At 35.2% G+C, this 26,317-nt stretch overlaps 3 protein-coding genes across 7 annotated transcripts in view; 2 read left to right on the plus strand and 1 right to left on the minus strand.

Annotated features, from left to right (window-relative positions):
- LOC111800369 overlaps positions 1–15,824 on the plus strand; it is a 34,467-nt gene extending 18,643 nt beyond the window's left edge. Inside the window, exons 18-36 of one of the 4 annotated variants that reach the window (XM_023684025.1) lie at positions 1,819–1,942; positions 2,874–3,035; positions 3,126–3,273; positions 3,395–3,492; positions 6,878–7,039; positions 7,716–7,763; positions 9,417–9,524; positions 9,899–9,973; positions 10,065–10,115; positions 10,782–10,925; positions 11,006–11,136; positions 11,514–11,601; positions 11,712–11,771; positions 11,845–12,100; positions 13,696–13,847; positions 13,958–14,028; positions 14,551–14,707; positions 14,913–15,098; positions 15,448–15,824. In XM_023684025.1, coding sequence (XP_023539793.1) covers positions 1,819–1,942; positions 2,874–3,035; positions 3,126–3,273; positions 3,395–3,492; positions 6,878–7,039; positions 7,716–7,763; positions 9,417–9,524; positions 9,899–9,973; positions 10,065–10,115; positions 10,782–10,925; positions 11,006–11,136; positions 11,514–11,601; positions 11,712–11,771; positions 11,845–12,100; positions 13,696–13,847; positions 13,958–14,028; positions 14,551–14,707; positions 14,913–15,077 — 2,200 coding nt within the window. In that variant the 3' untranslated portion in view covers positions 15,078–15,098; positions 15,448–15,824. Of the gene's footprint in view, positions 1–1,818; positions 1,943–2,873; positions 3,036–3,125; positions 3,274–3,394; positions 3,493–6,877; positions 7,040–7,715; positions 7,764–9,416; positions 9,525–9,898; positions 9,974–10,064; positions 10,116–10,781; positions 10,926–11,005; positions 11,137–11,513; positions 11,602–11,711; positions 11,772–11,844; positions 12,101–13,695; positions 13,848–13,957; positions 14,029–14,550; positions 14,708–14,912; positions 15,390–15,447 lie in introns of those variants that run through there. The other 3 variants (XM_023684024.1, XM_023684026.1, XM_023684022.1) reach the window with 3 other exon arrangements.
- A 5,448-nt stretch (positions 15,825–21,272) lies between these two features.
- On the minus strand, positions 21,273–22,589 carry LOC111800480 (light-harvesting complex-like protein 3 isotype 2, chloroplastic). Of its 2 annotated transcripts, none has more exons than XM_023684194.1 (3): positions 22,173–22,589; positions 21,877–22,014; positions 21,273–21,784 (listed from the first exon to the last, which is right to left on the minus strand). In XM_023684194.1, exons 1-3 carry the CDS (start codon positions 22,519–22,521, stop codon positions 21,561–21,563), a joined length of 711 nt encoding a protein of 236 aa, XP_023539962.1. In that variant the 5' UTR covers positions 22,522–22,589; the 3' UTR covers positions 21,273–21,560. The 2 variants fall into 2 exon arrangements, with proteins under 2 accessions (XP_023539962.1, XP_023539961.1); XM_023684193.1 differs by having other exon boundaries at positions 21,877–22,026.
- A 953-nt stretch (positions 22,590–23,542) lies between these two features.
- LOC111801037 (ATP-dependent Clp protease proteolytic subunit-related protein 4, chloroplastic) overlaps positions 23,543–26,317 on the plus strand; it is a 3,687-nt gene continuing 912 nt past the window's right edge. Inside the window, exons 1-5 of the mRNA XM_023685002.1 lie at positions 23,543–23,852; positions 24,379–24,582; positions 25,059–25,114; positions 25,244–25,370; positions 25,547–25,624. Of these exons, the coding sequence (XP_023540770.1) occupies positions 23,589–23,852; positions 24,379–24,582; positions 25,059–25,114; positions 25,244–25,370; positions 25,547–25,624 (729 nt within the window). The 5' untranslated portion in view covers positions 23,543–23,588. The remainder of the gene's footprint in view (positions 23,853–24,378; positions 24,583–25,058; positions 25,115–25,243; positions 25,371–25,546; positions 25,625–26,317) is intronic.

Genomic DNA, 26,317 nt, shown 5'->3' on the forward strand with positions numbered 1-26,317 from the left:
TTGGGAATAGGATGTCTGGAAATCAAAGATAACTGTGTTTCGTATTGCATGAGAATGCTTTCGGAATTTCATATGTTTGGTTCTACAATTACATCCAACAATTTTATTACGAGTGAATTTTAGATAATTAATTGTTGTTAGTTTACTTTTATTAAGGCCAGTTATTTAAATAATTTTAACCAATTAAATTTTAATTCATTAATAACTATATTTAAAACAATATGCATTAAATTTTAGGTTTTGAGTTTATTTATCAATCAATCTTAATAATTATTCTCAAATAATTGAATATAAACGTGTAATCTTAAATAATTAGTACAATAATCAAATTGAAGAATTAATTATACATGTTATATTTAAAAAATCAAATACCATCACATCAAATGATAACCAAATATAGACAATGTAAACATTTATATTAGTAACCAATAAATAAAAGATTATTAATGATCCTTGGAAAGTAGTAGCTAATAAAAAATTATTGAAGCATACCTGAGGGAGAATTTGGGAAGTAGGAAAAGANAAGAAGAAAATGGAAAGTAGTAACAAATAAAAAAAATGGAAAGCATTCCTGGGAGAATTTCAGCAAGCCTACCTTTTATGAATGATAAACAAAACCCTTGTTTCTAGCTTAATAATGATCCATGGAAAAAAAGTATTCCTAGGCAAATAATCAAAACCCATTCCCTCCTCTTAAAACCCTCAACCAAACGATCATTAATAGTTATAGACCAATCAATCTCACTTTTGTTTCTGCAAAATCCGCCTATGGAATTTTGTTTTCATTGTACCTTTTTAAAATCTTTTCATCATAGAGAAGTTCCTTTGAACATTTTTTATAAATCTTTTCATTAGTGACAAGTTCTTTTTTTGTTAAAAAGGTTTTTCTTAATAATAAAGATTATTGTAGTGTATTCTTTCAAGATTACTCCTTAGATACTAAGTTGCACACACACAACTCACTCTCTCTACATATTCCTGTGTATTTTATCTCTTCTTTACCATAGCTTCTGAGGTTTCATGTTTCACTGAATGTGTCTGTATGGACTTTCTGTGGAACGATGTTCGAATTACCATGGCTTCTGAGGTTTCATGTTCCACTAAATGTGTCTGTATGGACTTTCTTTGGAACGGTGCACGAAAAGGATGCAGTCATTTGGTAAATTAGACTAAGATCCTGTTCCCCTTTTGTTAGGGTTGTGTTGGGGTTAGCAAATTCAAAATCAATGAATTACTCTTTTCCTACTGAATGCATTTGGAGATTTCACCCCTATTAGAAAAGACTTTTGAGAAAAGTGATAATGACAAAATATGGCATCTCCAATGCATACTGTTTGTCTAGTAATTCCTCTCTTCATATTTCTTTAGGTCCCTGGTGTTTCATTTGTAAACTTCAAGACTTAATGTTCACTAGGATCAAGTGCACGATTGGTAGTGGTGTTGATACCACTAGCGTTTGGAAAGATTTTTGGATTGGTTATGGCTTTCTTTATTGGTAGTGGTGTTGATGATACTAGCGTTAGGAGTCATGCTCTCAAAAGGGAGAAAAAGATACTTCGGTTGCAACTTGTTAGGGCCTTCTTTTGGAACCCATAGCCTGAGAAACAATAGTCTTTTAACGTCGAAACCTCTTTTGATTTTTTTCTGCGTAATCTCATTTTTGTGGCGCTTGATGTAAACTTTAGGACACTTCTTTTTCCTTACAATTTGAGATCTCTTTGTGCCACTTGGAAATTTTTTTTGTGTTCATTTATTGAATGGAATTAGTTTGTTGTAGAAATAACTTTTCCATCCAAATTGATTCTGCTAAATATGCAGCCTCGAGAATGCTGGAGAATGCTCTATTTTACCCATGCTGAGATTGGTTAGATTGACCTTGTGGCTATTTTGCAAGGGAAAGTCTGGTCTGCTTGTTACATCGTGTAATGGCGTGAATGCAGAGGTTAACACCACATTCTCTATTTTGTTCCTAATCTCATATATTATTCCATTCTGTACCATGATATAGGTGCACTTAATGTTGTGTTATCTTATCTTTGTGGAGCTTTATATGGTGTTTTTTTCTTCCAAGAAATCTTATCCCTGCGATTACTGGTTCATAGTGCACTTTATTCAATGGTTAGTTCAATTTTCTTTATATGAAATAATTTATTGATGTATAAATTTAAAAGATGTGGGGAGAAAGACCTCAATTCAAAGGAGTTATAACAAACTTCTCCCATTTGACAAATGAGAAGAGCAACTATAATAATTTAAAAGAGATAAGCATTTACAATCAAGATCAATGCACACTATTGTCTCAAAAGAACGATCAAAAGCACATTCTGTCATCGAAAACCCTTTAGTTTCCTCTTCATTAATATAATGAGAAATGGGATAAAATGATCAAAAGCACTTTTTTAAAAAAAAAAAAGAAAAGAAAAAGAAAATACTATATTAGACTTAGGATATGGGATAGAACTTTATATACCTAAGTCATCTTGTAAACATAACAGACTTCTAACAATCCTTTGGATGAACTTTGTGAGGGCTTTCTTTTGGACAACATCAATGGCAAGGAACCAAGAGAGGGCACTTATGAACGTTTCTTTTGATGCTATCGTCTTTTAGGTTATTTTTTAGGTTATTTCTTTGTGTAAATGCTCCCCTTCTTTCACCACTATAGGTTTTCTTATAGATATCAAGTTGAAGAGGTTTTCTGCAGCTCCCCTTAATGCAGTTGTTTCTTATAGAAAGAAATTATAGATTGGAATAAATTATGGGCCGACTAAATAAAATAGAACTGCCGTCATAAACTGAGAACAAGTAGAGATTATTAGAACTTGAAGTTATGTGGAAGGTTTTCTGTAACCTTGTTTATTCTATAATTTCAGATGATGTGGCGTTTGGTGCATTCCTCTTGGATATTGCACGTCAGCTGCAACAAGAGAAGGGTTGCACATATTGCTGCGCTTCTGTCTTCTGTTCTGCATTCTTCCACATTTTCTGAAAGGAGTATGCATTTAGGTGAAGGTGAACCAGGACCTCTGAAATGGGTGTGTACCTGGAAAAGTTCTCACTTTGGTCACACATACTTTCTCACAGTTTTATTTTCTCCTCACTGTTTTTAATCCTTATTTTTGCAGTTCATCGAGAAAATTCTTGAAGAAGGCACAAAAAGTCCTCGAACATTTCGTCTGGCTGCATTACATTTGACCGGCATGTGGCTCAGTCATCCATGGACCATAAAGTATTATGTTAAAGAGCTGAAACTGCTATCACTATATGGTTCTAGTATGTTTTCATAGCATATCTTATTTGTGATTCATATCAAACATATCATACAATTTCCTCACTGGTTAACGCTGTCTCTTAAATGTGAAATCACATGCAATTTGACAATTGTCTTTTTCAGTTGCTTTTGATGAAGATTTTGAGGCCGAATTAACTGATTATGATGCACGAACTGAAGTATCATTATTGGCTGGAAGTCCAGACCCTGAGCTCACTGAAGTAAGTCTTACATCTGCTAACATTCATATAGTTTAAAGTTAAATAATTCCCTATTAACTCGATACAAAATTCACCTTGACGTTAAATCTTTCCCATCTTGGAACATCTCATTTATAAGCTTTTCTTCAGTAAAAATATCTTTCGATGTCTGCTACTGTCATTTATTTATTTTTTAAAATTGTTTCTTGTTAATTACAAATCTATTCTACAGTAGTATTACTACTGCAGTTTTATTTATTTATTATTATTATTTTTTAAATTGTTTCTTGTTAATATGAAATGGAAGTGTTTAGGAAACAAACTCTCCGAGGGGGCATTACTTTTGCAGTTGTGTCTTAGGAACTTTTGTTGATATCCTTTTTCCGGTATTTTATTTTTTCAACCAAAGAAGTGCACGTCTCTTGAGCCATTATTCTTTTCCTTTTGGTACTTGTAATCCAACTTCTCTAGAGCTTTCTAATTGTTTGGTGAAAAATTCTCAGTTGCACATCTCTTGTGCTCTTCCTTCCTTTCTTACCATTAGCAAGATTGTGGGATAATTGTAATGTGCACCGGTTGGGTTTTACCTTCATGGAGAAGCTCAAGATTTTGGAAAGTTTGTTGATCAGATAGAACAAAGAAGTTTCTGGTAATATTGTACTTCAGCACTACTCTCTTTGATTTGGAAATGACTCTCCTTCCAAGAATGGCAGATATTTTTCGCTTCCACATACCTCATAACTGAAGGAGGTTATTGTGTTTGCTTATTGCAAGGTTTGAGCAAATTTTAGGTTACACTTTAGGAGTATTGGGATTAAATGATTTAGTCATGTGGCGGTTTATGGAAAAGATGCTGTTGCAAGTGTAAATTATTTTGCTTACTTATCTTATTGTTCTTAGAAAAGTACTTGTGCATTATAACAATAAAAAAAAAACCAACTAAATCCCAAGATATTCATAATACAGAAAAATAGGGAAGTTAACTAATTCCTTTATTTAATAGGATTACAAAAATATTTCTAACTCATGGAACATTAAGGTCTGAAGTTTTTTGTTAGCACATCTACCAAGTGAAGTTGTAAAAGTTGTAAGGGCACATAACTAATACATACTATCCTCTTCTCCCATTTCTCCTTAATAAAATGTCAATCAATTACAGTATATTTTGTACAGTATATTTTGTCCTATCATGTTGGATAGGATTATATGCAATATTAATGGCTGATTTGTTGTCATAGTACGACTTATCATAACTTCTCCTTTAATATATAAGTTATCAAGGATTATCTTCAACCATAAGTGTTCGCATTACTCTTGTGCAATAGCTCGGAACTCCAATTCAGTAGATAATCTAGCCACCACAATTTGTTTTTTACTCTTCCATGGTAAATTACCCCATGGTAGATCTTTTGTCCACTATTAATCTGGCATAGTTAGCATCTGTATAAGCTTCCAAGGCAAAGGAATTGTTCCATTTAAATAAGATTCTTTTTCCTGAAGTCCCTTTTAGGTAATGTAACACTATATTTGTTGCTTTGGGTCATGCATAAATTGGTTAATTACACTAATTGAGTGTGCTAAGCCAGGCCGAGTGTGAGCTAGATATGTCAGCGTCCCCACTAGCCTCTAGCACATGTTCTTATCCATTGTAAGTTCTTTTATCTCTTCCAATTTCTTATATGGATCCATTAACGTCGGTAAAGGTCTACATCTACTATTTTCTGTTTTCATCGATAAATCTATCACATGTTTTTGTTAAGATATGAACATTGCCGTGAGCTGAGTAACTCTATCCCATATTTTTATAAGTTCTTTGATCTCAAGTTCTCTCATCAATTTTCTTCTAAGTTCAATATTTTTTTCTTCCTTATCTCCGGTGACTATGATATCATCTTCATATACTAGAAGTACTGTAACTCCCTTCGATTCCGAGTACTTGATAAGGAGAGTGTGATCTGCTTGAGTTTGCTTTATGCCCTCATTTTTCATTACCTTCATGAATCTTCTTAGTCCATATAGGATTTTCTTAGTGTACACTCTTTACCTCTTGAGTTACAAATTCGGGAGGAAGGCTCATATAGAGTTCTTCATTTAAATGCCGTGAAAGGGTGCATTCTTCATATCGTTTTGTGAGAGATGCCAATTTAAGTTGGCAGCCAAAGATAACAGTATTCTACGTTGTTCATCTTTGCAACTGGAGCAAACATCTCCTGGAAGCCTATTCTGTAAGTTTGAGTATATTCCTTAGCTACCAATCTTACCTTCTACCTTCCCTACTTTCTGTCCCTTGTACTTTATTGTGAACAACCATTTGCGCAGAACTATATTTTTTTCCTCTTGGTTTGTTCACAACTTCTCACGTATTATTATTTTCTTGAGCATGCATTTCTTTTCTCGTAGCATCATGCTATTCTATTTTGGACAAAGCTTCAGAAACATTGATAGGTATTATCAATAGGATTTAGACTCACAATGAAACTCTTATGTGAAAGGAATAGTCTTTCACGACAGATATAGTTTGATAGGTGGTATAAGGTTCTTTTTGTGCATTCTCTAGTGGATTTTCAGAGAGTTATTGATCTATCATCTATTGGTACCAGTGTTGCTTCAATCACTACGTTTTCCCTCTCAAGAGATTCTTTAAAGATATACCATTTATGCTTGGTGAATGTCATATCAATTGAAGGTAAGACTTCCTATATGTAGGGTTGTAACATTTGTACCTCTTTGTGGTCGAAGAATACCTGACACATTGTATTACTCTTGGATCGAGTTTGCATATTTGAGCGTTGTGTACATGGACAAAGGTTACACACTCAAATGTGTGAGGTGTGAGACAATTTGATTTTCAAAAGTGAGGATGAAATTGGTTGAAGGCTTCCATTGAGCTTATAATATTTGACAATTAATCATGTGTTGTAGTAAGAACCTCTTCCCTGTAAGTCAAGCATGTTTCTGTGAATAAGCAAGGCTTGGGGGGTAGTGTTTAAAAGGTGTCAATTTTTCTCTCAACCACCCCATTTTGCTATGGCATAATAACACACCAAGAGTTGTGGGGTTTAGCATTTCAAGATTGGTTTGGGGCTCAAATTCGCAACCTTGTTCTTTTCAGTTTCTTAGTTCATTATTGGGGCATGTTTATATTCTTTTTGTTATCCGTTATCCGTTTTGTTCTTTTCTTCACTCACTTGTGGTGTTAGTATCTCTAGAGAATTTGTCTCTTTTCATTTATTCAATGAAAGTTCCGTTTCTCGTTAAAAAAAAATACTCATAATTAAAAGGAAACCTATGCAATTGGGTTTAGATAATAAGACCTCAATGCTACCTTAGCATCATATATTGAAGTTGTGATTTGTTATTTCCTTCCTTCTCTTTGACTCCATTGTAATTTTATCTGGTCGCTTAGGTGTTTATCAATACAGAATTGTATGCACGTGTATCAGTTGCTGTTCTGTTTCATAAACTAGCTGACTTGGCTGGTATTGTGGGATTGTCTAATGACCATGGGAGTCGCTCCGATGCTGTTGAATCTGGAAAGTTGTTTCTGCTTGAACTCCTTGATTCTGTGGTATGGATTTTTGTGACTCTAGATTATGCGTTGTGAATATATTAATTTATTTTTATAACTACTTAAGAGACGTGTAATAATACATAAAGCTTAGAGTCATTTAATTTTTTTTTATTTAGAATCATCATTTTTATGGCAACTTCATTTGATTTAGAAGATGATTTATACTTTCCGTAAGTCTTTGTTAGGGTTGTTTAAAAATAATTATGTATTATTTTATTGGATACATACTGCAATACATTGGGTCAGAATCAAAATACTAGAATTGAAAAGCTGACAATAGCAGGCTAGGTTGATTACTCCTATGTTAGACTAGTTTAGGGAAAACTTCCTCATGTTACAAAATGGTTGTATTTACCAAATGGGGCTACGTATCCTGTCCTAGATTCCAAGTGCGCTTGTAATAGGCAAGATTAAAGAAAGAAACAGAGGTTTACCCCCACTCAAGGTTGTGATCAAATATATATATATATATATATATATAATACTATGACACTATTGGAAAAGGGCGGTCGGTTAAATGCTTTTGTAGCATGGAGAGTATCGTCAAGGAGTGAGCATGTGTTTCTATCTTATAGCTTCTTTTATATGGATGTTTTTTATTCTTTAACAAAAGTTAAATCTCCTGTCGATTTGGAACTGCGTTGAATGTTGATTGCATCATGTATTGGTACAGGTAAACAGCAATGACCTTGCGAAGGAATTGTATAAGAAGCACAGTGCGGTGAGTATTGATTTAAATTATGGAGTAAATGTAAGATTAGGAGGGGTAAGTGCTAAACGTTTAAGAGTAAGAGAATACTCTATTCCATTCACAGGAGGTATATATACAAGTGTAGTAGGTTAACCTAAATACGGAGAAAATAAAAAGACACTAGAGGACAAAAACAATTACTATATTTACAGAAAACGTATCTATACTAATATGACAACTATAACACTCCCCCACAAGTTCGAACATATATGTTAATCATGCCCAACTTGTTAGAGTGATAATCTTTTCGTATTCCATTTAGGGCTTTTGCGAAGATATCTTCTAATTGCTCTCCAGTTTTCACATATATGTAGATACTAACGTTAATAAGTATTGAGAAAATACTCCACATATTTTAGATTAGAGAGTCAAATATATTTAAGCACACTAGGAAACCCTATACTAAAGAATATAAAATTACAACAAAAATAACTATACAGAGGAAGTACACAACCTCCCCATGCTCTCTCCTCCTCCCTTCTCAGTTCTAGCCTCATTTCGTCGTCGGAGTTAACCTTCCTGCTCATTTAATGTTAGTGTCTGCTTCTTGTTTAAATATCATGGAATCAGGAGTTGTTGTAATAATAATGTTTTTTATTGTATTTGTTTCGAAGATAGCAAGTTTTTTATCAAGAATTTTGATTTTAAGAGATTGTTTCCTCTATTTGAATCTCATCTTTGTTGGTTTGAATGTTCTTTGGTCGAGCTTCTTCATCTTCCAATTTGTTCGTCGTATTTTAAACATGATAGAAATGAGAATGAGACGTCTCGTTTGGCTGAGTCTTGTTATCTTCCTTGCCTATTTTATTGTGTCATTTGGCCTCCCACTTGTGAAAGTAAGCTTCTGCGTATTTTTTGATAAGGACAAGTAAAGTTGGTGTATCTTCTGTGAAATGTTGAGGGTCTCTCTCATCGAAATATGAGAAAAAGTTGAAAGATGTTTCTGTTTTAGCTCAAACTCCTTTGGTTCTTGCTTCCTCCAAACCAGAATTCATCAATGTTAAGCTGTTTTTATTAGTTATGTATACGTGGTTTGGTTAAAGAAGGGTGTGTTTCACTTCAATCATCCGTCTTCAAGAGTAGGGTCTGTTAACAGAAGATGATGTCTTGTCAATGATTTAGTTAGCTGCTGGTAGTTTCAAGATTATTTGCCCACAATTCCTTGTAGTTTATAGAGCAAATATGTCAACCATGCCCAACTTGTTGCAAAGACAAGTTATTATTGTTTCATTTAAGTCTTTGTGACAAGTATCTTCCAATTTTCTTCAGTCTTCACATATCATGAGGACACCAATCCTTGTTGTATTTGTCACAAATGAAATGACAATTCACTTCAATATGTTTAATCGGATCATGAAACACTGGATTCGATGCAATTATAACGGAGAAAAGATGTAAAGCCTTTCCATTTATTATGAAACAGTTCAGCACCTGTTTTTTTGATTGTTTAAGTACCCATCTTTGGGAATATTTCAGCATCCATCTTTTCTTATCACGGAGGAAAGTTGTAAAGCCTGATCATTGATAGTGGAGCTTCCATTTATTATGAAATACTGATAGAAAGATTATGAATATTGTAGCACCTGTCTGGTTTATTGATTTTGATCTGGACCTGTTTACCAGATCCACAGACGCAAAGTACGTGCTTGGCAAATTATATGTATTCTGTCCGCGTTTGTCTGCCAAGATATAGTTCAGCAAGTTACTAATAGCTTGCATGTCTCCCTCTCTGTAAGTAAATCTTGGATCTACTTCAACACTCCAATTATTCACTGCTTTGGTTGCCATTGATTTATTGAATTTCGAGGCGCTGCCTAGGTTTTAATAAAATAAATCATGCGAGTCAGTTGTTGAGTTTGTAATTTTCAGGTGCCAGTATAGATTCTTTTTAACTGCATGATATTGCGATAGATCTTCATTTGAGCCACTGATTTAGGGCATTGCCTATTGATTATTTTATCATAATTTCCTAAGCATATTTTATTGTTATTGTACCATCAGAAATTATGGAAAAACATGTTTCTTCTCGAATTTACCTGGCTAAAACTCTGTTCGTCATTTTTTGTATTGAATGCTTATCATTTCCTTCATGTCTTTATTTACAGAGAAATAACCTACCTTCAGTTCGTCAATACTTGGAAACATTTGCAATCAGCATTTACTTGAAGTTTCCAACATTGGTAACATAATTTATTTCTTATATGTTAGTTGATTGTTTCAAGAAGTTTTCTAGTGGGTAAATAACATTTTTGAACATTCACTCAACCACAGGTTAAGGAGCAATTGGTTCCTATATTACAAGATTATACCATGAGGCCTCAGGTAAAAATTCAGCAATTGCTGGGCTCTGCACAATGAAAATTGATAATTTAGTGTTAAATCACTAATCAACCCAAAAACTTGAGCTGATGGGTTATGATAAATTTAATATTGTATCAATACTTCAACATTTTTCCCCTCTGGTGAGCTAAGACATTTGTCTAAGATCTAACAAATGAAAATCAATATTAATTGGGGAGAAAATGACATTACAGGGGTTCAATCACTGGACCTCCTATTATAAGTCTAAATTATCTTGCTTTCTTTTCCTATTAAATTTCAAAGAGGTACATGTGCCTTTTATAATGGAGAAAAGTAGCTAAATCCCTCGATACTAGATAACAACAAACCTAATCTAAATAAATCCATATAGTAATAATATATCTAAATTAGGGAGGGTAACTACTTCGATTATTTAATGGGATTACATAAATATTCGTTAAATCAAGGTTATTTCTTCAACACCTCTCATTTTGATACCATGTTAAATCACTAATCAATCCAAAATCTCAAGTTCATGGATTATGGTAAATTTAATCTTAATTGAGTATTTCTGGGAATTGCTATATATAAGCTTTACCAAATCAAATTTCATCTGACTTTGGTTTTTTTATATCAAGTCAGTAAATGAAAATTTTCTCGCAAATTTATGTCAGAATTGAAATGCAGGTACTCTCTTCTTATGTATTTATAGCTACAAATGTAATCCTCCATGCAACTGAAGCAGTTCAGTCCAGCCATTTGGATGAGTTGCTTCCTCCTCTTGTTCCACAATTGACCTCCCATCACCACAGTTTACGAGGTTTTACTCAGGTTGGTTTTTCTGGAGCATATAACCTCGTTTCATCCGAGTAACCCTGCATTTTATACAATGTCTTTTTGTTCTCTTGCAGTTACTGGTGTACCATGTTCTTTGTAGATTTTTTCCAGCAGTGGAAAACGCATCCACTGCGAATATGCCTTTAGAGAAAAGATGTTTCGAAGATTTGAGATCATACCTTGAGAAAAATCCTGACTGTGTTCGGTACGATTACTTAATTTATTGCTCTGTTACTAGATTGTGTGCGTATACCTTTGTCATATGAATTCTAAATATATGGAAGCATACATTTTATATTCTTTTCACCTTTGTCATATGAATTCTAAATATATGGAAGCATACATTTTATATTCTTTTCTTATCAGGAGATGTTCTTCTATTTAAGAAAACATTGTATTTGATTTTAAGTATAGAAGAAATACAATATCCTCTTTGTTTTGGCTGTTTAGTTAAAACTGGTATGTCTTAAATTCTCTTTTTTAATCCTATAAAGATATGACATGCTCCAGGTTAAAGTTACGCGTTAAATCTTAGTTTTCATGTTCGTTTTCGAACTTACAGTTCGTACATTTATCTTTCAGATTACGGGCATCCATGGAAGGATATATTCATGCCTATAATCCTGCACTATCTGTCACGCCATCTGGAATTTTCTCTAGCAGAGTTAAGGTCAGCCGCATGCTGAAAATTGACCAATTTTACTATCATTGTGCAATTTTTACTGAATTGTATTAGACCCCATTTCAAAGTAATTAATTTTATCATGCCTTTTATGAAAGGATCATGAGTTCGAGTGTGTCCCAACATCTCTCTTGGAGCAAGTTCTTAACTTCCTAAATGTAAGTAATTTTCATATTTGTCTGTTGATGTCTCTTTATACCCTACATGTGTACCTTACTTCGGATGTTTCAGGATGTCCGAGAAGATCTCCGGTGTTCAATGGCAAATGATTTGGCAGCTATTAAAAATGAGAGCTTCAAAACTGCTGAAGATTACAACCATATGGACATATCATCTGACATAAATAAAGAGAATTTTACTTCCGAACTGCCTGTAGCAACTTCTTTGGATTTTCAGAAAAAAATCACTCTCTCAAAACATGAGAAGAAAGGCACCGATACTAGTTCCTCCTACTTGGGCAGCAAAGAATCTTACAAGTTCCTTAATGGTACGATTTATTATCTTTATGTTTCTACTTGTTTACTGACTAGTCTCCTAGAAACATTATATGATCTGAAATTAAAGAAAACCATTATATCTATGCACCTTTTTTTAAAAAAAAAACTTATTTGAAACGACAGATTATTAGAAAAGGATAGTTAAAAGAGGATTAATCAAGGAAGTACCCTAATTATGCAAGATCAACCTCCTTCTAGTACACCAGTTCTATCCCTCCCAAAAAAAGCTTGTCCTCGAGTTTTAAAAAGACAGAAAATTAAGATAGATGAGACAAATAAACTGCCCGAATAAAAGCCTGCTTTAGTCGATGATTGCAAAATACTCCGACTTAAAATTTCTGTCTAGATTCAACAAATTGCCAATAAAGAAAACCCAGCTAGTCATTGCTTATCATCATGGAAAAGAAAAATTCCTTGAAATGCAAGTTCTGAATCAGCTGCTTGTGGTACTGCTAGAATTCCACCAAATACACAAACTTGTTCACGAAAATAGTTTGCAAAAGAGCGCATGTGTTCTTCGTGGAATGTTCAAACTTTCTCCATTTGTTGACAAACCAAAGAACAAATCCTTGGTTCTTTAACTTCCTCCCTGGTGGCAGTAATTTTACCAAAGTGACTACTCAGAATTTGAGGTTCCTCTTAACACCCACATGTAACAACGTAGAATCAGATGTGTGAGGGAATTTTATTAAAATCTTCTTGATGTTCCAAATGCAGCCATTTTGGTTTCTCGTAAATCTTTTTCCACATCAACCCAACAGCCTAAACAGATGGGTTATGGTAACTTAATTGTACCAACACTTTAATACTCTTCATCTCTTGATCTTGAATGTGTAGTGTATTATATTATGCATCAACGAGAGAAAATAAATCATTGGGTTGAGCAAGGGAGGATGGAGGAAAGTATTGAATTTCTCAACAGCTTAGGCCTTCCAAAAGTTGCTCCTAAACTAAGAGACATTGATATTTACATGCTTTGGACACATTGGACAGATGATTTGGAGTGTCCAATTTCGTTTTATTTCTTTATATCATATTAATTATGCCTGCTGAATTCAGTAATGATCTTTTAGAAAATTATGTCTCTTTATCCATGTTGTGTCTTGTCCATGTTCTTGTCCACACTTCCTATCTTAATAGCATCATCCTAGGACTCATGATCGTAATGGGTTGGTCATTATTTTAGCATCACGGTTTTATTGTTTTGTTATCTAATGGTCTTTCGTTTGGAAAATTAGTTGTTTTTGTATTTTCAAGCCTCTGGTTGGGTTATTTTTCCATCGTAAGCTTTGGTAGCTCTTATTGTAGTTTATCCTTTAATTCATTCAAAATTTTGTTTTTCTTAATGACTCTCGTAACCTTGCAACTTTTTGGTTTGAAGAAATTTTCTCATTTACTCTCTAATTTCTCATTTACTATCTTGTTTCATTAACTTTTTTCCTCTAATTGGTAAGAGCATTGAATCCCTCATGAAAATTCTTTTCCTTTATGATCAATTAAATCTATCTTTTTAGGAAAATCCAGCCTGAATATGATCAATCAAACTTTATCATATGTTAATTAGTTTGTTAGTTCTTAAATGTAGAAATGGAGGGGGAGGATCAGCTTCTTAACCAGCTGCTGCATTCCAGAAGTTTGTCATTGGAAGATTTAAGAACAAATCGACAAAGCTTTATCCTCGTAGCATCTCTGCTTGATCGCATTCCAAATCTAGCTGGTCTGGCTAGGACTTGTGAGGTGTGTTATTGATGTTTACATAACTTTATCGAGCCTTGAGATGAAGCTTTTTATATCTCATATTCTAGTCAGTTCAGTTTTCTTTTTACACTAGTCTCTGTTTTCAACAGGTTTTTACGGCTTCAGGATTGGCTATTGCAGATTTAAATGTACTAAGTGACAAACAATTCCAACTCATCAGGTTTGTTTATGTCGGTTTATTGAGCTTCGGTTAAAAATAGGATCGTTTCTATCTAGTACTGCATTAAGAGTTACGTGCTGAGATCAAGAATTTGACTATAAGTGTTTCTTAAAAGATTGTTTTCTCGTTCATGTATTTGATCTCATCAAAGAAAAATAACGCATTTAATAAATGATTGTTTTTACCAAAAATTCTTATAGATTTTTGAAATCTAATCACTATAAGAGCTACCAAAAATAATGATCCACATAAAAGAGATGCATAACCCAATACCATTATACTTACGTGTATCATTAACCAATGAGATTGGAAAGTGGGAATTAACCGTTCTCTCTCTTTAAAGTATTTTTATTGACTGAATGTTAATGAAATTGTTATTTTGGAGCGCAGTACTTTTTCTGATAAACGAAGTCAAGTTCTTATAAAAGAATAATTTTATTTATTGAAATTACTTGAACTCTTATAAGAAGACATTTATTTTAAGTGTGCTAGAAATTTATATTTCTGTTTTTTCTATTTCAGTGTTACAGCAGAAAAGTGGGTCCCAATTGTTGAAGTCCCAGTGAACAGCATGAAACTTTTCCTGGAGAAAAAGAAACGGGAAGGCTTCTCCATTTTGGGTTTGGAACAAACAGCTAACAGTGTTCCTCTTGACCAGTTTGAATTTCCGAAAAAGACGGTAAGTATGAACGTGTTCTTGATGTGTTATTATAAATTCTACAACTTCCAACAAATTGTTTATTTCATTTTTGTGAAGGTGAAGACACTATCTACATATTTATAATGCTGCAATGAAATAGAACAAATGATGCATAATTATAATGCTGCTATGAATGTTTTATTCTTTAATAGCTACGCTTATAATTCTTTAATCACCCTGGTAGGTATTGGTCCTTGGACGTGAAAAGGAAGGTATACCCGTTGACATAATCCATATACTTGATGCATGTGTTGAGATTCCTCAATTAGGAGTTGTTAGATCTCTGAATGTTCATGTTAGCGGTGCCATTGCACTCTGGGAGTATACTCGACAACAAAGACACCACTGATTCATCATCATCTTTCTCATGGTATTGTATTATCAATTGCCAATGCCGGGAAGTTTCAAACATTAAGGGTTTAAACAAATGAATCATCATTTATATAAAAGAGTCATTGTTTTGTTGTCAAATTACATGTTCACTTGTAAAAATTTTGTAGAAGAACTAGTAGTTTTTCAGAATGATCATAGAGTTTGTGTTTGTGTTTATGGTTCTTATAAAATAGCGAATAGTGGATTATTCCAAGGCATACACTAAGTGCATGTAAATTTCAATAGTCTTATCCTTCTAATTCTTTTATTCTCATTAGCATTCTTGGTAGATCCGCTGCTTTGGTTCTGATTTTGTCTCTTGTTTTTTGGTTGAAAACTCGTCAAAGCCTTGTAAGACCTTTGAATCAGGTTGCCGAAGCAAGAGGTAAATCTGGCACCCTTGGGCTTTGCACGAAGATTGACGAGCTATCAAAAAAGGAAAACTTTAATTCTTCGTCACAAACATGATATAGATACCAGGCTATATCCTTCCAAAACAAGTTATATATAGAAGAGAAATGATTGGGTTTGACATCATCTCCTCATCTACAGTATTACACAACACTGGTAATCATGTTTCTAACTTAAAATTATGGTCGAATGACCATGGAGATACTTACACATCCAAAACTTGACCACTTGAACAAATATTACTGCAATATGTCTATTCAAATTTGAGTTGTTCAGATGAATTTGGTGTACAGTTGGGTTACATTATTGTTGAAGAAAACTAAATTGATTATCATACTTTCTCACTCGGTGGGTTAGATTATTGTTGTGTGTTGAGGATTGTTGGAGTTTCGCATTGGCTAATTAAGGGGAAGATCATGGATATATAATTAAGCGACACTATCTCTATTTGTATGGGACCTTTTAGGGAAACCAAAAACAAAATCACGGGAGTTTATGCTCAAAGTGAACAATATTATGCCATTGTGGAGGGTAGTTGTTCCTACAAGTGGTATCAGAGTCATACCTTAACTTAGTTATGTCACTAGAATCCTCAAATGTTGAACAAAGAAGCTCTGAATCTTGAAGGTGTAGTCGTAGTGACTCAGGTGTCAAACAAAGAAGTTGCGAGTCTCGAAAGTGCAGTCATGGTGAAGATTCATGGTAGAGTTTTATTGAACTAAGAATGTGCTCTAGTGAAGAGAAGTCGTCTAGAATAGTGTTGGACAAATAGATAACTGTTCAAGGGGAGACTCAATGTTGTACTTTGTTCGAGGGCTCCAAAGAAAAAGGAGTCGGCATGTGAGGCTCAATGGTGTACTTTGTTCGTGGTGAGGATTATTAGGAATTGTTAAGATTGTTCGAGTCTCACATTAGCTAATAAAGGGAAATATCATGGTATATAAGTAAGGGATATTATCTTCATTGGTTTGAGGTCTTTTGAAAAAACATGAGAGCTTATATTCAAAGTGGACAGTATCATGCCACTGTAGAGGATCGTTGTTCCTACAATATGCCACTAGGTTGCTTGAACGGGAATTCTTGAGTTCTAAAAATAATGAACTTACAGAAACGGAAGAGCATACATACAGGATTAATCGCTACGTTTCTTTGGATCGGTTGCTTGTTCGTCACAGAAATCAGCTCCGGAGTTGGAAGATATGGAGATGCAGGTGATTGTGCAGATTTTCGCAGGCGTTGAGAGTACTTAAGGAGTTCAGTTCTCCTATTGTATCCTTTATTAGCTATTTCTTTCTTCCACTGATTCCTCACTGTTTTGTTCACATCATCACGTTGGACACGATTTACTGCTACTCTTGGTTCCTGCCTCTCTGTATACACACTCACCAACACTTTGTTCTCTCTTGAGACCTTTGCCTAAAATTCACAAATATCACCACACCATGTCAGGACACAAACCTTGAGTTGCAGGGTAATAGAGATAAGAGAGAATTCACCATTTCAGTTGACAAGTTGACAGGTACAGAGTTTGAGCTTGACGGAGATGGGATTATGAAGTATTCTAGAGCTTTGAAAGTGTCCAATAGGTGTTTGAAGTATTAAAAAATCTTAAACATTACTTATTTTATTAGTCGTAAAATCCACTTTTAATCGTTTTAATCGTGTGATCGTGTGTTTAGTAGACGTTTTCTTATAATCAATGATCTCTTCGACACAAATTTGTATATATATATATATATCACCTTGTATGTATCACCTATCACTTTGTAAGTATCACTTAGTGTGTACAAAGTGATAATATACAATATTTTGGGGTGATATATACAAGGTGATGTACATAAGATGGTAAATTGTATATTATCTTGCATTCTTCGACTTCAATTTGCTTTTCTTAATCGTTTGTTAGTTTCTTGTTGCATTGAGACCGGAATTATGTCGACGAAAAAATCAATACCCAAATCACAAGCCAATCAATTGATCTTGATAGAGGAATAAATGTTGTTTTTCAAAGAAATTCCCGATATTATCCATTTCATGGAAGCATGAATGACAGAATTGAATGAAAAAAATTAGGGGATGTGACTGGTTGTCAAATTCTCCCTACCCAAAAAGTTATATCCATTTCATTTTTGTTTTCAAACTCGTTTTAGAAAATCTTTCTGCCACTGTATTTTAAAACCTTATTCTCAAAACAGGGTCAGAAATTTGAGCGTTGCCTAGCCGTAGGCGACGCGATAAATTGCCAAGAAAATTACGATTGTGACAAGATATCTCTCCACAAAGGATGTAAAGGACGGAAGAAGTGATGAAATTCGAAGCTAGTGTTGGAATGTACGGTAACACTTGCTCATTGATAATAAGATTAACAAGTTACCATCGATAACAAATATCAAGTAAAATATTTAACAAACTCCAACCACCAATTATAAATTTCAAAATAAGTACTATTTAAAACTTAAAATAACTCATGGTAAATTTTAAACACGGAAAGCATAAATATACAAACAAACTCAGACATGGATTCTTTGCTGTCTCTAGCCTGCTAGTCTCGTCCCCCTACCAGTCTCGTCTTCAATTGGCCTGCATCCTCTAAATTTGGAAAGAAAAGTTAAAACAATTATGATGAGTAATTAAATTACCTAGTAAGTATGTACTCATCATTCACAAGTTTATCTGTTATCTTTCAAGCTGTTTTTAAGTTTTATTCGCCGTTAATTCCTAATTTCTCTTACTAAGGTCATCGGTTCATTAATGAGTTATTTCAGCTACCTCCAACTTAGGTTATTAACTCTCTATATGCTTATCTAGAATTTTCGGACTCGTATGTAAGACTTGCTCTCAGTCAAATACGACTCATCTACTAATTTTTCTGGCAACCTATACATCTCATGTACCGATAGTCAGGAGTACTCATTCTTCCTGACTTAGCATACAGCGCGTTGGTCAGGAACTCTGTGGGAATTAATAGACATACTCGTATACATAGGTCATGACTCAACAATCTATAAGCATATCCTAGAGCTATAACCTTTCCATTAACATACACAGCATACTCACATATGATGCATGCTTTCATACATTTATAATGTTCGACACATACCACATTCTCGTAATCATTTATAGCATGCTTACTATTGGCTTTTTGGCCCTTAATCTCATATTAATTAATTGATTGATGTTTTGAGGATAACCAACCTACTTTTAGTTATTAACTATTTTCAGTATTTTGAACGGTTCACGGTATAAGGTTGGGAATAAGGATTTCAACGACTTTTCAATCACTTAAATTAGAGCCAAAACGAAGAAAATAATCTATACAACATACCGGACGTGATGATGTGGCAGCTAATCAAAATGATGGACAAATTAAAGTATGACACTTATCATTTTGAAAGAGTGACAAACTGTGGAGTTTTTCTTATTATTATATTTCTAAATAAAATTATTTATACATAATATAAATTTGAATCTAACCGTTACTCACATCGATTTTTATTATTACTATATTATATTTTAAAATTTGAAGTTACTCACATCACTTTTATTATCATTATATTATTATATTTATAATAAATTTTAATATTGTATTGTGATGAAATAGTTGTGAGTGTTTCAAATTGTAAATCTACTCTTTTAAGGAGTTACGGTGTATTCCTACCAAATTCAAATACTTATCGATTTGATCGTGCGCCGTAGAAAGAATTGAGTTTGCCTTGAACTCGTAAAAAGAGCGGTGTAGAGGTTGGGCTCTGATTCGTGGAGAGAGTCGAAAAAGTTTTTTATTCAAATTCCCAAGAGACGCTTGGGGGAGTGGAGTAGGTCTAGTTTGACCGAACTACTAAAACTACGTTGTCATCTTTTCTAACTCTTTACTGTTGAATTTTAAAATTATTATTGTCATACCCATCCAACATTTACATTAGACAAGCAGTCACAATATACAAGTTAAGAATTCAGTTTAAGATTCTCGATATGCTACTTACCTAATTTCGAACTCCTTTTCCCACGAGTGCACGCGTAATAGGGTATTTGAACTCCTTTTCCCACGAGTGCACGCGTAATAGGGTATTTGAACTCCTTTTCCCACGAGTGCACGCGTAATAGGGTATTTGAACTCCTTTTCCCACGAGTGCACGCGTAATAGGGTATTTGAACTCCTTTTCCCACGAGTGCACGCGTAATAGGGTATTTGAACTCCTTTTCCCACGAGTGCACGCGTAATAGGGTATTTGAACTCCTTTTCCCACGAGTGCACGCGTAATAGGGTATTTGAACTCCTTTTCCCACGAGTGCACGCGTAATAGGGTATTTGAACTCCTTTTCCCACGAGTGCACGCGTAATAGGGTATTTGAACTCCTTTTCCCACGAGTGCACGCGTAATAGGGTATTTGAACTCCTTTTCCCACGAGTGCACGCGTAATAGGGTATTTGAACTCCTTTTCCCACGAGTGCACGCGTAATAGGGTATTTGAACTCCTTTTCCCACGAGTGCACGCGTAATAGGGTATTTGAACTCCTTTTCCCACGAGTGCACGCGTAATAGGGTATTTGAACTCCTTTTCCCACGAGTGCACGCGTAATAGGGTATTTGAACTCCTTTTCCCACGAGTGCACGCGTAATAGGGTATTTGAACTCCTTTTCCCACGAGTGCACGCGTAATAGGGTATTTGAACTCCTTTTCCCACGAGTGCACGCGTAATAGGGTATTTGAACTCCTTTTCCCACGAGTGCACGCGTAATAGGGTATTTGAACTCCTTTTCCCACGAGTGCACGCGTAATAGGGTATTTGAACTCCTTTTCCCACGAGTGCACGCGTAATAGGGTATTTGAACTCCTTTTCCCACGAGTGCACGCGTAATAGGGTATTTGAACTCCTTTTCCCACGAGTGCACGCGTAATAGGGTATTTGAACTCCTTTTCCCACGAGTGCACGCGTAATAGGGTATTTGAACTCCTTTTCCCACGAGTGCACGCGTAATAGGGTATTTGAACTCCTTTTCCCACGAGTGCACGCGTAATAGGGTATTTGAACTCCTTTTCCCACGAGTGCACGCGTAATAGGGTATTTGAACTCCTTTTCCCACGAGTGCACGCGTAATAGGGTATTTGAACTCCTTTTCCCACGAGTGCACGCGTAATAGGGTATTTGAACTCCTTTTCCCACGATTGCACGCGTAATAGGGTATTTGAACACAATTTCTACACGCACCTCCATCTTTCTTTCTTTTCCCCTTCAATCCACCACCTGTCCATTCCTCTGTTCTCCATGGTTTTTTATTTTATTTTATTTTATTTACTGATTTATAATAATAATAATTTCAAAAACAAATTATAAATCTATTCCAACATTACACTAATTTCAAAATAAGTGATTCTAGTCGGAGAAAAAAACCACATTGATTATAAACATCCATATCCACTCCTCGACTCCACACCATATCAATTTTAGCCTTTGAAGGTAACAATCTAGAAGATTATTTTCATCTCTAAGTTTCAAACATTACCCAATTCAAGTCTCAAATCTCATCAAGATCATATCTTCCAAAGCACAAATAAAAAAACAACAAATAAATAAATAATAAGCTCAAACGACCTTTTTGCACCTGAAACGAGTAGCTAGTCTGTCAAAGAAGATTATAGGCAAGCTTCCGACTCTCAGAGTTCCAATCCACCAGGACAGGACTATGGAATCCTCAACTCGCATCAGTTTACCAAATGCAAATCAAATCTTTTGGTACACCTTCCAAAAATTCAGGTGTTAAGCGGATTATACGCGTCATTTTCTAGTTATTTATTTACCATAAAAACAAAATACAAGATAGAAAGTTTTGTGAACAACTTGTTAGAAATAACAAGTGTGAATCATTACCAAAAAGCTAAGCAAAACCCTTTTGTGTGTTCCCATTTGGTTTGTTTTGTTGTTTGGAAATGGGAATTGGACTAAAAACTTGGGTTTTCTTGGGCTATAAGAAAAGTGTTTGATTTTGAGCTACAAACAAAGGAATCTAAAGCGAAATTATAGATATAGATAATCAACTTCTTCAGCTTAATCCTCCCAAGTTGCTCGCCATTGCTTGTCATACAAGCTTGTCTCATCAATCAACTTCTTCAAAGTCTCAATATCTTCATTCTCTCTGATCAAAACAACTCCCACCACAGCCACAAACAACAGAGTTTTGCAGAAGAAATTGCCCATTTGACCCACTAACCCTACCCCACTCAAGCTATCAACAAAGTAAGCCATGAAGAACCCCACCATCGCTGCACGCCCTGCGCCCAAAACCCATCACATCATGATACCATATTCATATTCAAATCGCTATCAACAAAGAACAACGTATATATTAAACGTGTGTTTATACCATTGAGTGTCTCAGCTTCAGGGAGATGGTAGCGCTTAATCCAAGCCCACCATGGAATTATGGATGTCCCAAACACCACCGGATCCTCATTACTTGATGATTCTCGATTCTTTTCCACCCATTTTCTCCTCCTAGCCTCTGATCGAAAAACTCAATTCCAAAATCAAGAAATTACACCACAATTTGAACCTAATTTCAGTTATTCAATTGAAATCAAAATCAACAGAGAATCTAGGTTCTTAAGGAAGAGTTGCTTAATTTCTCATTTTCTCAGATCCAAAGAAGATTAAGATTACCGGAATCAATAACAGAATCCCAGTCGATACTTCCGTGTTTCCGGAACTGATTCAGATCCCAAGTTCCATTAATCCACTTAGCGTCTTCAAATTTGGTAACGACCTCCACTTCTTCAGCAGTCGCCATCGCGCCATTGGTTCCGGCGAGGCTCTCCTGCTCTTCCGTTACGGACTTAGCCGGCTCCGGATCCGCAGCGGCTCTGATGGTGAAAAGAGAGGAAGAAGAAGGGCTTCTTCTGGTTCTGAGAGAAGAAAAAGGTATGGAGGAGAAGGAATTTCTGTAGCGTAATGAAGAAGAGAGAGTGGAAAGATGGGAAGGAGGAGAAGACAAAGCCATGGAAGAAGACATTGTGATGGAGAAGAGAGTACAGTGCGCCTCTCCTCAACCTTGGAGTTGTTATGGAAGACGAAACTCTGCACTTGTCACTCCCTTTATATATTACTTTTCACTTGTCACTCTCCTAATATTTTAATTTTTTTTTAAATTGTAATAGAAATAAATTAATTATTTTAAGGTTAAAAAGTAATTTTATGATTAATAACTCTTTAATATATATTTAAAAATAAAATAAAATTAACGGACCTAGTCTATTTGACACAAATTTAAAAGATCATAGAGCCCGACCCGATCCGTGAGTTTGTTGAGTCTGGAAGTTAGGAAAGGGCAAAACTAAGTTGTAGTCATGTTCGCTGCCTCGACATATTCACCTCTCTCCTGATATCATTCCAGACTGAAAGAAAGAGGGTAGAGCTGCGACCCGACCTCTAAGTCCGTTGAGCTTGAAGTTGTAATTTAACCTATAAATTATTCTATCGTGGGAAGAAAAACCCTTATTGAGTTGTAGTCTTGTTGTTCATTATGATATCGTTTCCCCACTGAAAGAAAGAAGATAGAGCCCTGACTCGACTTGTGAGTCTGTTGAGCTTGAAGTTGTAATTTAACCTATAAATTATCATCTCGTGGAGAGAAAAACCAAAATTGAGTTTTAGTCTTATTGCTCCGTGACATTGTTCTACATAGAAAGAAAGAGTGTCGAGCCACCACCCGACCTAAAAGTCTGTTGAACTTGAACTGACTAACCTAAGACATTTTCGGATCAACGGTTATTTTCTTAGAGACATGTTTAACATGTTTTTTAATTTTAAAAATTATCTAATAAACCGACTTTTAATTTTGGGTTTATTTTGTAATTAATTATAAATTTAGAATTCCCTAATATTAATTATAAACTTTTAAACTCGAGAGATGATTTGGGCTGGGCCTATAATAATGGATTTAGAATGAAATGATTTGGGCTCGGCCCAACACCTTAGTTACCTTCAAAAGCCCACAAATCTTCCTTCTTCCAGTTAACTCCTATCCTTGGCTTCTTCTGTCATTCTCATTATCGCTCGGCTTCTCAAGGTTTTCCAGTCATGGAGGTCGCCACCACTGCCTCCACCTTCTCGCTTTCCAAGCGAATATCGCCATTAACTGCTTCTTCCCATCATCGAAAATCTTCCCGAACCATGTCCTTTTCGCCCTCCTCTCTCAGAACCAAGCCACTTTCTACTAATTTTCTCGTCCCATTCGTCGGTGGGAGTGTTTCCGGGGACTTTTCAGGCGTGAAGCTCCGGCCGTCCTCTCTTAATCCGGATTCTTTCCGTGGATCCAAGGGCAAGCGGGGCGTTGTTACTATGGTAAGTGCCTGAACATTACTGTTCTTCCGGTGCCATTGGTTGTTTTTTTTAATAACTTTGGTTCACAATTGTAGTTTATGAGTCCTCTTCTGGCGAAAATTTCGCATATTGGGTTGAACTTTTGTTGCTTGTTTGTTATTTTATTACCTTGGTTCACTAAATTGTAGTTTACGAGTCCTCTTTTGGAGGATTTGTGCGATGCTTTGTGAAAAGTAGGGCAGAGATTGAAGATGTTTTACTTAGATGGGTGTGCTTGAATACTAATAAACGAAGCTCTCAATTTCAAATAGGTGGGGAGATTATATTGGAGTCTAGAAGATAGATTCAATTGGGAAAACTTTTGCGACTTTAACTACCTATCAATGTATATGTTGGCTTGAAAGAACCGACTCTGTTCTAAATTTAAACGATGAACAATGATTCTTAACTGTTAATGGCCTCCCCTAAACTCTAAAATGTTCTGTTGGGATCCATTCTCCATTCCTGCTTGTTTCTTGTGTCTTATCTACCTAATTTCTTTGAATAGGTTATTCCATTTTCAAGGGGAAGTGCATGGGAGCAACCTCCTCCAGATTTGGCATCATATTTATACAAGAATCGAATTGTTTACTTGGGCATGTCTCTTGTCCCTTCTGTCACGGAGTTGATACTTGCTGAATTTCTTTACCTTCAGTATGAGGATGAAGAAAAGCCTATATATCTCTACATTAACTCCACCGGAACAACAAAGGTTAACCATGCTTTAAAATTTTATGCGGATTAGCTTTGTTTGGATGTCTCATTTTCTCTAGCTTGAATTTTATGACCTTGGTTTTTTTTTCTTTTTTCTTTTTTCTTTTTTCATTTTTAATGGTCGTGATGAAGCAACTGGCACAGGCTTTTGTTGAGTTAATTACTTGCGCTAATCGTTTATAGTGATGAGACAGCATCAGGAGTAGGGAAAGTTGTATTCAATTTCCAGTTGCTGTTCTAATAGGAAAGCAGTGTTTCAGTTTTTTTTTTCTTGACAAAAAACAACACGCACAATGATGTGCTTCGATCTTTCATCCTCCCCTTCCTGTTTTCTACGGTCTTATAAAAAATGCAGCTTACCTTTTATTAAAGAAAATGTTTGTCATCTTTAACTTGCGTGCAGAAAAATGATTATTAACCTTGTGTCCTTTTCCATGTGATAGTAGATCATAATGAAATGCTTGTATTTTTCAGGGTGGTGAGAAATTGGGCTATGAGACTGAAGCATTTGCAGTCTATGATGTTATGAGGTTGTGATGTGAATCTTTTTATATAATTGGTCTGGTTTACGGATATTTAGAATCTCATTATTGCGCATTCAAGACTTTTCGAGGACCTAATGGAATATGTTTAATGTCCATCACTATTTTCCACTGCAGGTATATTAAGCCTCCTATATTCACATTATGCGTTGGTAATGCTTGGGGTGAAGCATCACTTCTTTTGTCAGCTGGTGCTAAGGGAAACCGTTCTGCATTGCCCTCATCAACAATAATGATGAAGCAGGTATTCTATATCAGAAACTTATGTCTTTGTTTTGTTTTCTCCCCTTATCTTCTATTCATTTCCTACCTTCACAAAGGTGTTTTTATCTTGCTTAGACTCGTTTCACTGCATTTAAGCTGATGTTTTTATATATTTCTGTGCAGTTCTAATCCTTTTCCCCCTCTTTCAATCTGCAGCCAATTGCAAGGTTTCAGGGTCAAGCAACAGACGTTGAGCTTGCTAGAAAAGAAATACGAAATGTGAAGGTAGAGCTGGTAAGATCATGGCTCAAACTTGTATACTGGATTTCCTTCTCTACATTGTTATACTCTATTTTTGTCCTCGTGAAATGAGCAGTATGGATGTGCATTTGTTATTGTAGAATCGGGTTCTCAATTGGCCGTTATTATTATTATTATTATTTGGTTAAGAAACCAAAATCATGTACAAAATAAGGACAAGGGTTATAGAAAGGGGAAGGACTTGGGCTAGTGACAAAAATGCCTATCAAAAGAGGCATGTAGAAGTGGCTAAAAAGTTAGTTCTAGGCACTGGCAACAACATAAAGGAAGGGGTCCATGTAGCTGTTGTGCCTGCCCCCTTCTTAGTCAATGGGGCAGTAAGTTCGGCTTCCACTAGAAAATAAAGAATCCACTTCAGATAAACCACTCCGCTAGGCAACGTGTGGAATAGCCGAGAGCGAACCTTTTTGCATATATAATCCAAGTCGAGAGTGGAGTTACGCCCCCTTCTTAGTCTATGGGGCAGCAGGTTCGGCATCCACTAGAAAAGAGAGAATCCACTTCAGATAACCACGTCTCAGGTAGGCAGCATGTGGAATAGCAGAGAGTGGACCTTTTTGGATATATAATTCAAGTTGAGAGTGGAGTTACAGAAACAGTCGTCCAATGAAAAACAACTTCTATTTGTGTTATAGGGTTGTTTCTGGAAAGTTGAAAAGTTACATT

Source organism: Cucurbita pepo, chromosome LG08 (genome assembly GCF_002806865.2).
Source record: "Cucurbita pepo subsp. pepo cultivar mu-cu-16 chromosome LG08, ASM280686v2, whole genome shotgun sequence".
Taxonomy (NCBI): Eukaryota; Viridiplantae; Streptophyta; class Magnoliopsida; order Cucurbitales; family Cucurbitaceae; genus Cucurbita; species Cucurbita pepo.

Coding starts and splice junctions, on each gene's coding strand:
- LOC111800480 (XM_023684193.1), bottom strand. CDS start 22,521: ATGTCTTCTTCCATGGCTTTGTCTTCTCCTCCTTCCCATCTTTCCACT. Junction 22,027..22,172: donor GGATTCTGTTATTGATTCCG/GTAATCTTAATC, acceptor TTTGGAATTGAG/TTTTTCGATCAGAGGCTAGG. Junction 21,785..21,876: donor TGAAGCTGAGACACTCAATG/GTATAAACACAC, acceptor TTTTGGGCGCAG/GGCGTGCAGCGATGGTGGGG.